The sequence below is a fragment of the Poecilia formosa genome, unplaced genomic scaffold (genome assembly GCF_000485575.1).
Source record: "Poecilia formosa unplaced genomic scaffold, Poecilia_formosa-5.1.2 Scaffold717, whole genome shotgun sequence".
Taxonomy (NCBI): domain Eukaryota; kingdom Metazoa; phylum Chordata; class Actinopteri; order Cyprinodontiformes; family Poeciliidae; genus Poecilia; species Poecilia formosa.
Window position 1 is genome coordinate 59,938 of NW_006800656.1, and position 17,552 is coordinate 77,489.

Consider the following 17,552-nt stretch of genomic DNA (forward strand, 5'->3'; position numbering starts at 1 on the left):
ATCATTTGATCCAGGTGCGCTAAACCAGGGAGAGAACTAAAACATGCTGGATACCGGCCCTCGAGGACCGACTTTGGACACCACTGGTGTAGAGCTAGTCCAGTGTTCCACGACCAGGACGAAAACCCTCTCCTCTTCCTGAATCCGAGGTTCGACTATCCGACAGACCCTCCTCTCTAGGAGCCCTGAATAGACCTTGCCAGGGAGGCTTAAGAGTATGACCCCCTGTAATTGTAGCACATCCTCCGGTCCCCCTTTTTGAACAGGAGGACCACCACCCCAGTCTGCCAATCCAGGGGAACTGCCCTTGGTGTACATGCAATATTGCAGAGTCGCGTCAGCCAACACAACCCTACAACATCCAAATCCTTAAGGAACCCAGGACGAGTCTCATCCACCTCCGGGGCCCTGCCACAGAGGAGCTTTTTAACCACCTTTGAGACCTCGTCCCCAGAGATTGGAGAGCCTGACCCAGAGTCCCCAGGCTCAGCTTCCTCAATGGAAGGCATGTTGGTGGGATTGAGGAGATCTTCGAAGTACTCTGCCCACCGGCCCACAACGTCCCGAGTCGAGGTCAGCAGCACACCATCCGACTATCAACAGTGTTGGTGCTGCACTGCTTCCCCCTCCTGAGACGCCGGATGGTGGACCAGAATCGCCTCGAAGCTGTACGCAAGTCTTTCTCCATGGCCTCTCCAAACTCCTCCCACCCAAGTTTTTGCCTCAGTAACCATTCACTTTCAACCGCCAGTACCCAGCAGCTGCTTCTGGAGTCCTACAGGCCAAAAAGGCCAGATAGGACTCCTTCTTCAGCCTGACAGCATCCCTCACCGAAGGTGTCCACCAACGGGTTCGAGGGTTGCCGCCGTGATAGGCACCAACAACCTTGCGGCCACAGCTCCGATAAACCGCCTTGACAATGGAGGCACGGAACATGGTCCACTCAGACTCAATGTCCCCTACCTTATCCAGAACGTGTTCGAAGTTCTGGCGGAGATGGGAGTTAAAGCTCCGTCTCACAGGACACTCTGCCAGACGTTCCCAGCAGACCCTCACAACACGTTTGGGCAAAAATCCAGCTGTGCCTTGTGCCACACTGAAACTGCTTCATGGATGATCATCAAAAATGTGAGATTACATAAATTTTGTCAACTGTTTGGTAACTCTGTAATCCATTTACATTGCTACAAATAATAACATGCCATCACATTTGAAAGTTCAATGACATATTACAAAAAGCAAAGCTATATTTTGTATTATATATTCTCTATTCAGACATGCACAATGATAAACAAAAAAGCAAACATCCAGTTTAAAAGGTTGAGATCATGCCTAATTAGATATTACATGAAACTCTATGGGAAAAGTATAGAAGTTTTCAAGATGTTCTACGCTCATTTAGTTGAGATGTCCATTACAATGGACATCATAAAAAACGTATGAAAACATGAGATAGGAAAAATGTCTCCTTTTCTGTTTATTTCTAAGCTTAACAGGGGTAAAAAAGCAGCTGAGTAAAAATTTTTTGGCCCACTAAAAATTGGTTTTTTATTACTGTTTCCCATTCTTGTTTTTTTTTTGTTTTGTTTTGTTTTTTTCCCCCCCCATTTTCTGAAATGGGTCTCCAGAGTTGACCTAGAAAAAATCATTCATGCTTTTGTGTCATCTCGTCTGGACTACTGTAATGCCATTTTTACCTGCCTGGATAGGTCTCCAATTTCATGTTTGCAATCAATACAAAATGCAACAGCTAGACTTCTTCAGTAAATTCAGTCATATCACTCTGGTTATATTCTCTACACTGGCTCCCAGTCGATTTTAGAATTCGTCTTAAAGTACTTGTGCTGACGAACAGAACTTTAAATGGTCAGACTCCAGATCATCTTTGTCAGCTTTTAACTAAATTCTCTTCTGCTCGTGGTCTTCGTTCCAAACACTGTATCTCTTGGTTGCTCCTCGTATGGTTCTTTCAGTCAGTGGCTGTGGAACAGTTTTCCCTTGCTGCTCCGTTTTGCACACTGTGGATGTTTTTAAAAAGCAACTGGAAACGGTTTTATTTTCCCAGGCTTTTATGTCATGATTTTATTGTTTGCTATGTTTGTTTTATGCTTTGCATAGTTTAAGGTTGATTTTTATTGTACTACGCTTTGTGATTTTATGTCTGTGAAAAGCACATAATTGAACTTTACTTACTTGCCAGCCCACCAGTTCATGCTTGTAGGTTTGCATTTGACAATAATCACCCCAATGTTGCCAACTCAANGGCACTCTACCCTTTTCCGGCTCAAGACCATGGCCTCGGATTTGGAGGCACTAATCCTTATCCCGGTCGCTTCACAGTCGGCTGCGCTGCAGATCACGACCTGATGAAGCCAACAGGGCCACATCATTCACAAAAAGCAGAGATCCGATCCTAAGGCCACCAAAACGGATCCCCTCCAACACTTTGGCTGCATCTAGAAATTCTGTCCATGAAAGTAATGAACCGAATCGGTGAAAAAGGGCAGCCCTAGCAGAGTCCAACTCTTACCAGAAACGAGCCCGACTTACTGCTGGCAATGGGGACCAGACTCTGACACCGGTCATACAGAGACCTAACAGTCCATATCAAAGGGCCCGGTACCCAATACTCCCAGAGAACCCCCCACAGGGCTCCCCAAGGGACACTGTCGAATGCCTTCTTCAAGTCCACAAAACGCATGTAGACCGGTTGGGCGAACTCCCATGCACCCTCCAGGACCCTGCTGAGGGTGTAGAGCAGTGGTCCCCAAACTAGGTCTTCGAGGGCCGGCATCCTGCATGTTTTAGTTCTCTCCCTGGTGGTAGTAACAACCTTTTCAGCATGTCAATATTCTTCTTAGGCCTTCTAAAGAGCAATCATTTGATCCAGGTGCGCTAAACCAGGGAGAGAACTAAAACATGCTGGATACCGGCCCTCGAGGACCGACTTTGGACACCACTGGTGTAGAGCTAGTCCAGTGTTCCACGACCAGGACGAAAACCCTCTCCTCTTCCTGAATCCGAGGTTCGACTATCCGACAGACCCTCCTCTCTAGGAGCCCTGAATAGACCTTGCCAGGGAGGCTTAAGAGTATGACCCCCTGTAATTGTAGCACATCCTCCGGTCCCCCTTTTTGAACAGGAGGACCACCACCCCAGTCTGCCAATCCAGGGGAACTGCCCTTGATGTACATGCAATATTGCAGAGTCGCGTCAGCCAACACAACCCTACAACATCCAAATCCTTAAGGAACCCAGGACGAGTCTCATCCACCTCCGGGGCCCTGCCACAGAGGAGCTTTTTAACCACCTTTGAGACCTCGTCCCCAGAGATTGGAGAGCCTGACCCAGAGTCCCCAGGCTCAGCTTCCTCAATGGAAGGCATGTTGGTGGGATTGAGGAGATCTTCGAAGTACTCTGCCCACCGGCCCACAACGTCCCGAGTCGAGGTCAGCAGCACACCATCCGACTATCAACAGTGTTGGTGCTGCACTGCTTCCCCCTCCTGAGACGCCGGATGGTGGACCAGAATCGCCTCGAAGCTGTACGCAAGTCTTTCTCCATGGCCTCTCCAAACTCCTCCCACCCAAGTTTTTGCCTCAGTAACCATTCACTTTCAACCGCCAGTACCCAGCAGCTGCTTCTGGAGTCCTACAGGCCAAAAAGGCCAGATAGGACTCCTTCTTCAGCCTGACAGCATCCCTCACCGAAGGTGTCCACCAACGGGTTCGAGGGTTGCCGCCGTGATAGGCACCAACAACCTTGCGGCCACAGCTCCGATAAACCGCCTTGACAATGGAGGCACGGAACATGGTCCACTCAGACTCAATGTCCCCTACCTTATCCGGAACGTGTTCGAAGTTCTGGCGGAGATGGGAGTTAAAGCTCCGTCTCACAGGAGACTCTGCCAGACGTTCCCAGCAGACCCTCACAACACGTTTGGGCAAAAATCCAGCTGTGCCTTGTGCCACACTGAAACTGCTTCATGGATGATCATCAAAAATGTGAGATTACATAAATTTTGTCAACTGTTTGGTAACTCTGTAATCCATTTACATTGCTACAAATAATAACATGCCATCACATTTGAAAGTTCAATGACATATTACAAAAAGCAAAGCTATATTTTGTATTATATATTCTCTATTCAGACATGCACAATGATAAACAAAAAAGCAAACATCCAGTTTAAAAGGTTGAGATCATGCCTAATTAGATATTACATGAAACTCTATGGGAAAAGTATAGAAGTTTTCAAGATGTTCTACGCTCATTTAGTTGAGATGTCCATTACAATGGACATCATAAAAAACGTATGAAAACATGAGATAGGAAAAATGTCTCCTTTTCTGTTTATTTCTAAGCTTAACAGGGGTAAAAAAGCAGCTGAGTAAAAATTTTTTGGCCCACTAAAAATTGGTTTTTTATTACTGTTTCCCATTCTTGTTTTTTTTTTGTTTTGTTTTGTTTTTTTCCCCCCCCATTTTCTGAAATGGGTCTCCAGAGTTGACCTAGAAAAAATCATTCATGCTTTTGTGTCATCTCGTCTGGACTACTGTAATGCCATTTTTACCTGCCTGGATAGGTCTCCAATTTCATGTTTGCAATCAATACAGAATGCAACAGCTAGACTTCTTCACCAAATCCAGTAAATTCAGTCGTATCACTCTGGTTATATTCTCTACACTGGCTCCCAGTTGATTTTAGAATTCGTCTTAAAGTACTTGTGCTGACGAACAGAACTTTAAATGGTCAGACTCCAGATCATCTTTGTCAGCTTTTAACTAAATTCTCTGCTGCTCGTGGTCTTCGTTCCAAACACTGTATCTCTTGGTTGCTCCTGGTATGGTTCTTTCAGTCAGTGGCTGTGGAACAGTTTTCCCTTGCTGCTCCGTTTTGCACACTGTGGATGTTTTTAAAAAGCAACTGGAAACGGTTTTATTTTCCCAGGCTTTTATGTCATGATTTTATTGTTTGCTATGTTTGTTTTATGCTTTGCATAGTTTAAGGTTGATTTTTATTGTACTACGCTTTGTGATTTTATGTCTGTGAAAAGCACATAATTGAGCTTTACTTACTTGCCAGCCCACCAGTTCATGCTTGTAGGTTTGCATTTGACAATAATCACCCCAATGTTGCCAACTCAACAACTTTCTTGCTATATTTAGTGACATTTTAGACAAAAAAAAAAATCTGTATCAGCCAAAATTGGAAGTGCAGGTCAGGCTTTTTAAAGATCGTAATCGGTCAGAAAACTGCAATTGGTGCACCCTTATTAAAAACTTGTTCCTTCAATGATAATTCTCCATGATCTCTAAATAAAATTACATGGAAACTAATGAGCTAATGTACATTTAAGCTATAATTGAGTTGTGCTGCATTAACACTACATAAAACAAATATCAAGAAATAAATACAGACACATTAAGTATTTTGTATTTAGTTCACAAAAGTGTAAACACACTGGTGAAAATTCCAGCTATGACAAATTATTTCAAAACCATTTTTATCTCTTATAATGTGACATTTAATCTGCACAGATCAACTGAAGAATGAGCATATTTGTTTGGAGGATTATATGTGAAAACATAGTAAGGTGTAATCTGTTAACGCGCATGTGAACACTCTAAAATTGCACTTTGAAGAGCCACTGTGTGCATTACAGGGCCTAAACAATTAAAAAAATGTTAAATCTTATTTGTCTAGTATACAGCCAATCAAAATGCACTTTTAAAGTAGACCTAATTATTAGAGGTGTGCCGATCGATCGGCCACCGATCATAATCGGCTGATTTCTGTGAAAAAGTGTATGATCGGTGATTGCCGATCACACAAACCGATCACCTGTATCTCATTTCGCAGCCTGCCTGTGCAGCTGGTCTCCTCTTTTCTTCACTCTGCACAAACGCGCAGCAACAAATCCTAAGCGATGTGGAACTATAACGCACTGAATGAATGGGGAAGTTTGCGTGTTGCGGCGGAAAATTGAAGCACGTGGGGTGAAGCACGTCAAAATACATCAACACGACAAATCTAATATGGTATAAAAACAATGCCATACTTGACGGAGTTTGGCTACATCGAGGCTCACAGCAGAGGGGGCCGATTTATGGTTTCGCATCCACCTGAATAATATGTAGTTGCGCCCCTGCCGCTCAGTCAGAAACAGCCAATCAGAACTAGCAGTAATCAGCTAGCCGCCATGCTAACAGGAAGTTTTCATTCAGTAACTCTGGATTGTTTATTGTAATGGAACCTGTATTTGCCTTTGAATGTTAAGTTTTATATTTGAATCTTTTGGCAATGTTGAGAGGTTTTATTTTGACTCTTTGCATTATTTAGCCTCCTCAGAGCCTTTATATGTTTTCAGTCTGTTAAAGATGGTATTACCGATAGCAGTACAGTTTGCACAATGCCTGTTTAGTTTTTTTTCTTGGAAAAAGTTATTAAAAACAAGTTTTTGTCTAAATTAAGGTGAATTCATGGTTCCTTTTTCCACATAATGTAACCAGTAGTGCTTATGATTAAAAAAAATAATAATTATGTGATCGGTATCGGTGATCGGCCCTCATGGGTGATCGGAATCCGAATCGGCAGGAAAAACCTGATCGGCACATCTGTGCTAATTATCTGTGTTAGGATTTGTTTCCTGTACATATTTAAACAAAAAGCTTATGTGTAAATGTACAAAAGAAATAGGAGTGTGTTGGCTGCCAATCTAGGTAGTTAAGACTGAATAAAGCTACTCTGATAATCTTTTTTTGTTCTTTGAGTTGACTTGAGTTATGTTTACTGAATGTTGTTTTCTTTTGTGTTCCAAATTTTGTTGCTTTCTTGTTTTCTGCCCAGCGGAAGATTTGGGGTCTCTGTTTGAAAAGCGGGACTACAAAGACAGGCCACGAACAGCCGGGGTCAAATCCACCTTATCACTACGGCTGGAACAGTGTCCACAGCAGCTCAACAACCCCTTTAATGAATACTCTAAATTTGATGGCAAGGTAAGCTCATGAAGAGTCATGGATTGATTGAAGGGCTTTGGTATGTGTTAGTGATGAAACTCGATGAAGCCTTGATCACTGCCAAATAATGACATCTATTCACCTTATTAAATTCATTTTATGTACTGCTAATGTAATTATTTGTAGAAATAAAATGCACATCTTTGTTTAATGTAAAATGAAGAACATGACGGTGCTATGGAATCTAGTACTATTTTTCAAATGTTTATCAGTAAGTATTTTGTCAAAGTTCTAAAAATTTGATATGTGAAACTTGTTTTTAAGCTGTACCAGTTTTTAACAAGTTATGGTACACCGACTCATTATCTGTAACTTATGCTCTTCATTCAGTTATATTTAGAAACAAAATGTTGATGTTGTATTTCATTAAAATGGCAAATGCTCTGTACTTGAATAGCGCTGTATCAAGTTAAGAGGACCCCAAAGCGCTTCACAGTACATTCAGTCATTCACATGCTGATGGTGGTGAGCTAAATATCAAAATATTGTATTTATTTAGTAACTCCCTTGAAGCAAAGTTTGTCATTTTCTTTTAAAACATTTCATGCTGCAAGAGAGATATTACATAAATACAAAATTTTGATATTTTCTTTCAGCATCGCCTATGTAAAGTAGGGGTGCACCGATTGCAGTTTTCTGCCTGGTCGCCGATTACCAATCTTTTAAAAAGCCAAACTTACTGATTCCAATTTTGGTCAATACCATTTTTTGTTTGAAATGTTGCTCAATATATCAAGAAGGTTACTGAATTGAAAACAATGGGATGACTATTGTTAATTGTAAATGTGCAGACATGACCTGGTCGGCCAGTTTGTCAGTCAAACCTTTCTCATGGGAGAAAAGAGAAGCACAGTGGTTGATTTTTAGACCTTTGCCGAGGTTGATAACATCAGTGGATAAGATCGGCTTCACATGTAAAAATCGGCCGATCACCGATCTCCCAATATTAAGGAAATCGGCACCGATAAATCGGCTGGCCGATATGTCGGTGCACCCCTAATGTAAAGTCTTTTCTTTCTTTATCTCAAGGGTCACATTGGTACCACGGCTACCAAGAAGATAGATGTCTACCTCTCAATGCAGATGACTCAGGAGAAAATGCATCCGATGACAGTGGTCACCATTGCAAACGCTCGTGTTCACGACCTCATTGGACTCATCTGCTGGCAGTACACAAGCGAGGGACGAGAACCCAAACTCAGGTGAGTACAAACAAATTCCAAATACAGTTTTATGTTGAAGCTCTTCATTAACGGTGTTTCCCGTCCACCTATGTTGTTATATAGAGCACTCACACTGTTATTTTGCTTACAGTGAGAATGTGGAGGCCTACTGCCTTCACATTGCTGAGGATGATGGTGAGGTGGATACGGACTTCCCACCACTTGATTCCAATGAGCCAATCCACAAGTTTGGCTTTAGCACACTAGCGTTGGTGGAGAAATACTCTTCACCTGGCTTGACTTCTAGACAGTCACTGTTTGTCAGAATGTAAGTATGAAAAATGTCCATAAGCAATATTATAGGGCGCTCCACCTAGTCTGGTTGTTTGTCACTGGGCAAGACACTTCATGCATGAAGTGTCTGCTGATGTTGGTCAGAAGGACCAATGGCACAAAATGGCAGCCTGGCTTCTGTCAGACTGCCAAAGGGCATCTGTTCCTACTATCCATTATCAGTGTGTGAATGTGTCCTTTGAGATCTGAATTTGATATTAGAAGTGAATTAAAAATAAAATTGATTATTAACTAACGTGTTTTAGAATGAACAAATTATGTTATCATCATTTGTTTGTTCTAACACAGAATAATGATGCCATTTTCAGGCTTTGAAACTTTTGCTGTGCATTTATAGTTGGACTATCCATATCTGACTGTTTCTCTCTTTTTCTTTTTAGAAATGCTGCTCATGGTTTCTCTTTAATTCCTGTGGATAGTCTGAAGGTAACCATGAAGGAGATTCTCCAAAAAGCACTCAAGAAGAGAAAGGGTTCACAGAAAGGGTCAGGTAATGATGTTTTGGTCGCTCACAGTTCTTGGTGTGATGTGCGTAGTGTTTGTTTTTGGTCGTTATGATACTATGGTTGTTTTGGGGCTATATTTTAAAAAAAATGTAACCACAAAAAACTCTTTCCCACTGGCAAGTCCCACTCTAACCGGTTAATGTGTGGTCCGGTTCTACCCCAGTAATTAGCGTCTCCATTATGGGCTCTGTTCCTCACTGTAGTGGGTAGATTGTGAGCAGCAGCAGATGTGGTCAACTCTGCTGATGTGTGCAGCTACATTCAGTATTGGTTTCTGGTTTTCGAGGTTTTGGTTCCGATGGACTCAAATAAACCCAGACATTTAATCCTGTTTAATAGAAAGTATAAAGACTTGAGGGTTCCGGTGACGTCACCTTCCGAGATGGTTGCTTGAGCTGACTGCTTCTCCGGTAAATCTTAATTTGACCCCCATTACTTGCCAAATATAACAAAAAATGAGTAAAATGGAGTCTGTAAGGGGGTCTAGAATGGGGAAAAAGAATGGGAATAAGAAAACCATGAATGAAGAATTGGCACATGAACGAAAGATGGCAGGTAGCTCACCAACACATCAGCACCTCGACGAAGCTAATGCTAATCCGCTTTCCACTGACGAGACAGGGCTAGCACAAATTCTGGGGGAGTTACGGGATTTCCGAAAAGATATGAAACAACAGCTGGATGACATTAAGTCAGAACTCATCAACGTACACCAAAAAAGTAAGGAGACGGGGGACCGAGTTGATGGAGGAGCGGGAACAGAACATGGAGCAGATATTGAGCAAGATTTCCGAACTGATAAGCCAACAACAAGAAAAACTTCTTGACCAGGAGGGGAGATTACAAAGAGAAAACGAAAGTTACGACTGTAACTATGGTTCTATGAATCCCGGATGACCGCCAGAGGTGGTACTTAAAGCACTGAATGATCACTCTTGCGCATGCACAAGTCGAGAATCTTATACCAACATGATCACGTGTGACCCCCGGTGACACCGGTAAATCTATATAGTCACGTGACAATGACAGCTCAGTCCCTTAATCTTCTCGCAAAACACGATGATTCTGAGGGACTGAACGCTCTGGCGGTCATCCGGGATTCATAGAACCATAGTTACAGTCGTAACTTTCATTCTAGTTCATCCATATTGACCGCCAGAGGTGGTACTTAAAGCACTGGATGACGATTACCAACAGAGTCCTGAGGAATCACACACAGAAAAGAAACAATCCCAAAACATACCCACCTCACTGGGATGATGATGAACGCTGGGACAGGATCCCCTCCAGTGGGTGAAAGGCAGCCAGGTTAACCCTGTAAAACCTAGCAAAAGTATTTGGAGATGACCAGGAGGTTGCTGCACAGATAGCCTCCAGAGTGACCCCAGTCATGGCGGCCGATGATGCACTAATGCTCCTGGTGGAATGGCACCGTACACCAGCAGGAGGTTGGTGACCCTGTAGAACGTACGCTTGTTCCACCACATCCACAATCCAACGTGCAAGACGCTGTTTGGAAAGGGCCTGCCCCTTGCGGGGCCCTGCATAGCAAACAAACAGACTATCAGACTGCCGCAGAGAAGCTGTGAGTCTGATATACGCTTCCAGTGCCCGAACAGGGCAGAGAGGCTCATCTGGCCTATCTGTGTCAAAGCAAGCAAGCTGGAGGGGCACAGAGTGGCTCGCAGATGAGGCCACCTTCAGAAGAAATGCCACGTCAGGCCAAAGAGTAACGCCAGAGCCAGCTGGGTTCCAACGGCAACAGGACTCGTGAACAGACAGCGCATGTAGTTCACCCACCCGCTTCGCCGAAGCCATGGCAAGAAGAAAGGCAGTCTTTTTTGTCAAATACTCAAGGCTCACATCTGCCAAGGGGTCAAATGGGGGAGATCGCAGCGCAGTGAGAACAAGAGAGAGGTTCCACACAGGTACGACAGGGCGTAAGGGAGGGTGCAAGCGTCGAGCACCCCTCAGAAATAGACCATAACAAAGAAATATCTTTGTTATGGTCTATCGTCTCTCCACTCATCACCACATGCCAACAAGAGATGGCAGCCACATAAACTTTCAGAGTGGATGGAGACCGACCCTGAGAAAGCAGTGCTTGAAGGAAGGTTAAAATAACTGAAATAGAACAGTGTACAGGATCCTCATGTCTAGCATGGCACCAACTGCTAAAAACTTTCCACTTATGAGCGTATATCAGTCGCGTCGAAGGGGCCCTGGCGTTAGTTATTGTATGCCCGGCATCTCCGTCATACTCTGAGAAGGAGATGCCGGGCCTCGTAGCGGCCAAACCCAGAGCTGGAGGTGACTGGGATTGGGATGCAGGATCCGACCCCCCAGCTATGACAGAAGGTCCTTCCTGTGGGGAAGAGGCATTAGAGAGCTGCAACAGAGCCTGTGCAGCAGTGGAAACCAGGTTCTCCCCGGCCACAAGGGGGCCACTAGAAGGACCTGATACCCCTCCTGAAGGACTCTCAGGAGAGTTGGGCCTTTCTGGGGAAGCGGCAGAAAAGCATAGAGCAGTACTCTTGGCCAGTCGTGTGCCAGTGCATCCTGACCCAGAGGACTGGCAGTGTCTGCCAGGGAGAACCAAAGCGGGCAATGTGTTGTCTCTCGGGACGCAAACAGGTCCACAGCTGCTATGCCGTATTTCTCCCAAATGACCCCCACTACCTCCGGGTGGAGCCTCCACTCCCCCGTTGGTGGGCGTCCCCAAGACAGAATATCGGCCGGCCCATTCTGCACCCCTGGAATGTGGGCCGCCCTCAGGCTGGCTTTTTGCCAGCCCTCAGGGGGAGTGACCTGGGCAGCCCCTCAGGCTGGCAAAAAGCCAGCCTGAGGCTCGACCAGGAACTCGACCAGGAACAGGAGCCTGAGGGGCTGCCCAGGTCAAGAGCTTCTGGGTCAGCCTCAGCAATGTTATCAACCGTGTCTTCCCCTGATGGTTGATATGAAAAACCACCGAAATATTGTCCGACCGCACCAGGACATGCCTTCCGCGCAGGCCCGGAAGGAAGTGTCGCAACACCCGCTGCACAGCCTCCAACTCCAAGGCGTTGATGTGGTGCAGTTTTTCCCGCGGAGACCATGTCCCCCGGGTGATCTGTCGCTGCCACGATGCCCCGCATTCTGTGAGCCAGAGACGCGAGGCATTGATTTGGACACCAGCAGTTTCCTGCGTCGGTGCAGCGTACAAGATGGGTGTAGCTTTAGGCTGTTGAGCCACATCTGTAGCGGTCGCAGAGACAACAATCCCAGGGGTACTCCTGTAGCAGCAGCAGTCAGCTTGCCCAACAGATGAAGGTAAGCAATAAAGGGGGGTGCGCGGCCGGGTAGAAAGGAGCGCAGCATTTGCAGAATGCCCTCAACACGTTGAGGTGATGGGCGAGCAGTCATATTGAGGGAGTCCACCGTGATCCCAAGAAAGGAACCAAGTTGCTCTTCTGTCAGTTCACACGAAGACCCAATAGGTCTATGTGACGCCTGAGCTTCTGTGGGTGCACAGATGAGCCAATCGTCCAAGTAAGGCAGTATCTTCAACCCCTTGGCCTGCAGAGGACACAGGGCTGCAGCCACGCACCGAGTGAACACACGCGGGGACAGAGAGAGGCCGAATGGAAGAACTCTGAACTGAAAATGCTTGCCCTGAAATGCAAAGCGGAGAAACTGCAAATGGTGTGGTGCAATCAGAACATGAAAGTAGGCGTCCTTCAAGTCGACCAAGGTGAACCAGTTGCCGGTGGAGATTGTCTGAAGCACATCACTGATGCTCAACATGTGGAATGGGATAGTCTTCAAAAACACATTGAGACCTCTCAGGTCCAAAATTGGGCGGAGTCCGCCAGTCTTTTTTGGGACTAAAAAATACTTTGAGTAAAAGCCCCCTGGATCCCGCAGGGGGTCGACAGGCAATAAAGCGCCCTTGGCCAGAAGGGCCTCTATCTCTTGGCTCAGAGCCTGAGCCTTTGCCTGGTCGTGAATCACTGTCATCCTGACTCGACCAGGAACAGGAGGACGGCGGCGGAACTGTAGCGTGTAACCCCGAGTCAGTCTAGACACCACCCATGGATCGGGAACGAGAGCGGTCCAGCAACTGAGCTGGTCCGGGGTAAAGTGTCCCACCGCCAGCTCAGTATCATTTCCGAACCCCTTTACCCCTAAGAGGGCGGGAGGGTTGCCAAGTGGACTGCCGGGGTTGAGAAGCGATGTGAGCCCGACCCCTGGAAACATCCCACTGGCCAGGAGGAGGCCCTCAGCAGGCCGCGGCTGCCACACGGAGGGTGTAGACGGGGCTGGATAAGTGCGTGAAAACGACGCAGAGGCACTCCCAGCAGGGCACTGCAATCGCCTGCGATGAAGGCCGGCCAACTGCTGCCTGGTATGAGAAGCCTGGGCCGCCCGCTCCAAGGCTGCAAGTGCAGCAGAGCCAGACAACTCCCCAGGAACCACTGGAAGACTCATCAAGTTCCTTCTACAGGCTTTAGTAAGAGGAGACTGTGCCAGCCAGACCTGGCGTCGTGCCTGGATAAGTATAGGCAGGACATGGCCAATTTCCCTAGACAAAAGAGCAAATGCGTGAAGAGATGCGTCCATCAAACCTTGAGTAGGCGCATCAATCGCCAAACCCTCCAGAAAGGCTGAGAGACCCAGTAATAAATGCAACAATGAATTACCGAGTCGCCCCCAATCGAACCCCCGAGTCATAAGCTCTACAGAGCAGATCATCAGTCACACGACACTGAGGACGAGGACACCTAGCTTTAGCTCTCAGAACCTCATCTGGAGCCACAATGAGGGATGCTATGGCAGGTTCAACAGAAGGCATATGACCCAAGCCAAACTTGGGCGCATCCTGCATGGCCGCCAGGGCCCTGCCATCAGAGGTCGGCCGTGAAAAGGCCCTCCTTCACATAGTCAGCAGATGGGGGAACCATAAAGGACGACCTAGTAGAAGGACGACCTAGTAGAAGGACGACCTAGTAGTAGGACGTCGAAAGAAAGCACTAGAAGCATCAGGCTGGCTCTGTGGAGCATCCAGCAGTTCTCAAAGCGCCCACTATCGAATCATCCTCTTCCGACTGAGAGCAGGAAGAGATATGCGAACTAGCTGTCGACATATGCAAGCCACCACCGTCTCTAAGGGACTCGAGCAGTGTTTTCATCTGCTCCAACTCAGAAGAAAGATGGGCCACCTGCCCAGATAGGCCCTCTGAATCCCTGGAGCTCTTCTTGGTTCTCTTACATGCAGGTTCCATAGCCTCAGGAGCCATATGCTTCACAGGCTGGCTGGCACCTTGAAAGCCGCTCCCATCGATTAAAAAAGAGAAAAACAACTTACCAATCGAAGAACAAAGTTGCATCAATGTAGAGCTTGCACAGCCTCTGGATGGGGAGAAAATCCTCACAGCTCCGACCGTAATCTCGAGGCTACCAGCGACAAGCAACAATCAAATTCTTACCACCTATTCAACCTGCATGCGAGAAGATGAAAAGGGACTGAGCTGTCATTGTCACGTGACTATATAGACTTACCGGTGTCACCGGGGGTCACATGTGACCATGTTGGTATAAGATTCTCAACCTGTGCATGCGCAAGAGTGATCATTCAGTGCTTTAAGTAGGCGGTCAGTAGAGATGAAATAGAACATCCGGATATACAACGTGCCAGAGGGAGCGGAAGGATCATCGATGAGAGATTTTGTGAATAAATTACTTAAATACACCCTGGAGATCGAACCAAATATGGAATTGGACATTGAGAGGGCACACCGAGCGCTGGCTCCGCCACCTGCTGTGGATAGAAACAATAAGCCGTGATCCATTGTCGTTAAATTTCTCCACAGCAAAACCAAGGACGAGATTTTACGAAAAGCATGGGGGAAGAAAGGCGTGCTCCTACACAGCAAACCGATATATTTTGATCATGATTATCCCACAGTGCTACAGAAATGCAAAGAATACTCGGAAGCTAAACGGATCCTGAAGCAGAGAAAGATTTGCTTCCAGTCTCCTTTCCCCGCTAAACTACAAGTGTTTTATGAGGGGGAAACACTGCTTTACCAGGCGGCGGCAGAGATGACGAAGGACACAAAGGAGTGTGGTTTGCCTGTCCCCCTGATCAAGCCAAAGGAGAGCCTAGCTGAGCAACTCTCCCGCACTGCTTGGAAGAAGATCGGCTCGAAACAACAAATGCCAGGAGAGGAGCGAGAGAAGAATATCAGAGAAATACTTTGCGAGTTCAGAAGAGAAACCAGTTATCCTCAAAAGGAGCTCTGAATAGATACAATAATGACTGGTAAGCTAAATAATCTTTGAGTAATCAACAGGATATAAACTAAAAGGACAGTGTATCTCAGTGAGTTCGATTGCTGTGTATTACAGACATTATTGTTGTGATATTGGATATATTCCCTAGCCCAAACTTAGATGAAAAAAAAAATGTACCGAGGAGGAATGCGCACAAAATGGACAAAAACAGCTTACGTGTAGTTGGGGGCCCTCCCCTCTTTTCCATGGGAGGAAAAGAGGGGAGGGCTAGACGGTTTTCCTAGCCAAGTACACGGTCTTTTGTTCAGGACCCTAACCTTGGAATCTCAAGTTTATTTTCTGTTCTTTATCGTTAAGTTTACTGTTTACATTTGTTCGGAGAGTGGATTTGTTAAGATTTGCTATCAGATATCTAAAAATTATCAACAAGACAGTCAAACATGGCTAGCGATAAGATAAATATAATTACTTTAAATGTTAATGGTCTACTCAACCCAATTAAACGAAGTAAAATATCAAAAATGAAGGAACATGCTCACATAGTGTACTTACAAGAAACCCACCTAAACAAAAGTGAACATGAAAAACTAAGAATGGGTTTCAACCAATTGTTGTTCTCATCATACAAATCAGGACAAACCGGCGGATAAAGAAGGCAGGTTTGTGCTTGTGAGACTCTGAGAGGTAATGTAGGGGGAAACCCTGTTACATTATTTAACATATGCTCCTCCAGGGAGTGATATTGATTTTTACAAGAAAATAAATAATATATTGGTAAAAGAAATGTGGGGTGTTCTGATTTGTGGAGGGGACTTAAATATTCATTTGCATCCAAAGATGGATTCTTCCAGGGAGAAAACTTACCAGAAAGAACAACAAAAAAAAAAAAAATTAATATGCTTTTTAAGAAAGTTGGTCTGATAGACATATTGAGAGACTTTTACCCCAGTAAAAAGGACTATGCACACTATTCAGCCACTCATTCAGCATACACAAGAATTTATTATTTTTTGACATTTACAAAAGACAGACAAGATGGAAAGATGTGAGATCGGAACAATAGATGTGAGTGGCCACTCACCTGTATATTTAACGGTGAACCTTGGCTTACAAAAAAGAAACGATGTATGGAAACTAAATTCAGGTTTGTTTAATAACCAGTGGTACAAACAGAAAATACAGAAGGAAATTAGTTTTTTTTTTTTTAGATCTCAATGACAATGGAGAAGTACCTCCTCCGATATTATGGGACACTCTTAACGCGTTCTGAGGGGAAAAATGGTAACACTTTATTTGAAGGGGGTTGAATAAGACTGACATGACACTGTCATAAACACCTGTCATGAACATGAATAAGCCTTCATGAATATTTATGACTGTTGTCATAAAGCGTCATTCGGTAAATTATGACACTTTTAATACAAAGTTGACATTATTCAAAATGTCTTTGTTATGACAACTTGACATTAACCAAGAAATCATTACTGATATAAATTTGTTATAAAAGTATTACTGATTGCACTTTAAAAATTAGGTAACTTTATGTTATTAAAGGTAAAGTTTAAACAGTAATGATTTCCTGGTTAATGTCAAGTTGTCATAACAAAGACATTTTGAATAATGTCAACTTTGTATTAAAAGTGTCATAATTTACCGAATGACGCTTTATGACAACAGTCATAAATATTCATGAAGGCTTATTCATGTTCATGACAGGTTTTTATGACAGTGTCATGTAAGTCTTATTCAACCCCCTTCAAATAAAGTGTTACCGGAAAAATTATAGCAATGTCATCACACTTAAAAAATTAAGAAGTAAAAGATTAGAGGAATTGCATAAAAAAATTGGAAGATCTAGAACAAAAACACAAACAAAAGTGTACACCAGCTATACTGGAAGATTTAAAAATAATTAGAAATGACATAAATGATATGGCAACACAGGAAACTATGAAAAACCTCATGTTTCTTAAAGCAAAGACACTATGAAGGCGGCTCAAAATCTATGAGGGTACTAGCAAGGAAACTAAAAAACAGCAGAAAATACAATCCATAGAATAAGAAACCCCAAATCAAAATTGTTAAAGAACAAACTGAATGATATCCAGGAAGCATTTGAAATATTTTACAAAACCTTATATTCAAAAATATGTGGAGGAACTAGGGCTGTTGTAAACGAATATTTTAGTAATCGAGTAATCTATCGATTATTCTTACGATTAATCGAGTAATCGGAT

General features: G+C 44.5%; 1 protein-coding gene across 1 annotated transcript in view; it reads left to right on the top strand.

Annotated features, from left to right (window-relative positions):
• Positions 1-17,552, top strand: part of mapkap1 (MAPK associated protein 1) — a 48,018-nt gene that overhangs the window by 15,071 nt on the left and 15,395 nt on the right. Inside the window, exons 4-7 of the mRNA XM_007542664.2 lie at positions 6,850-6,998; positions 8,049-8,221; positions 8,334-8,510; positions 8,917-9,026. Coding sequence (XP_007542726.1) covers positions 6,850-6,998; positions 8,049-8,221; positions 8,334-8,510; positions 8,917-9,026 — 609 coding nt within the window. The remainder of the gene's footprint in view (positions 1-6,849; positions 6,999-8,048; positions 8,222-8,333; positions 8,511-8,916; positions 9,027-17,552) is intronic.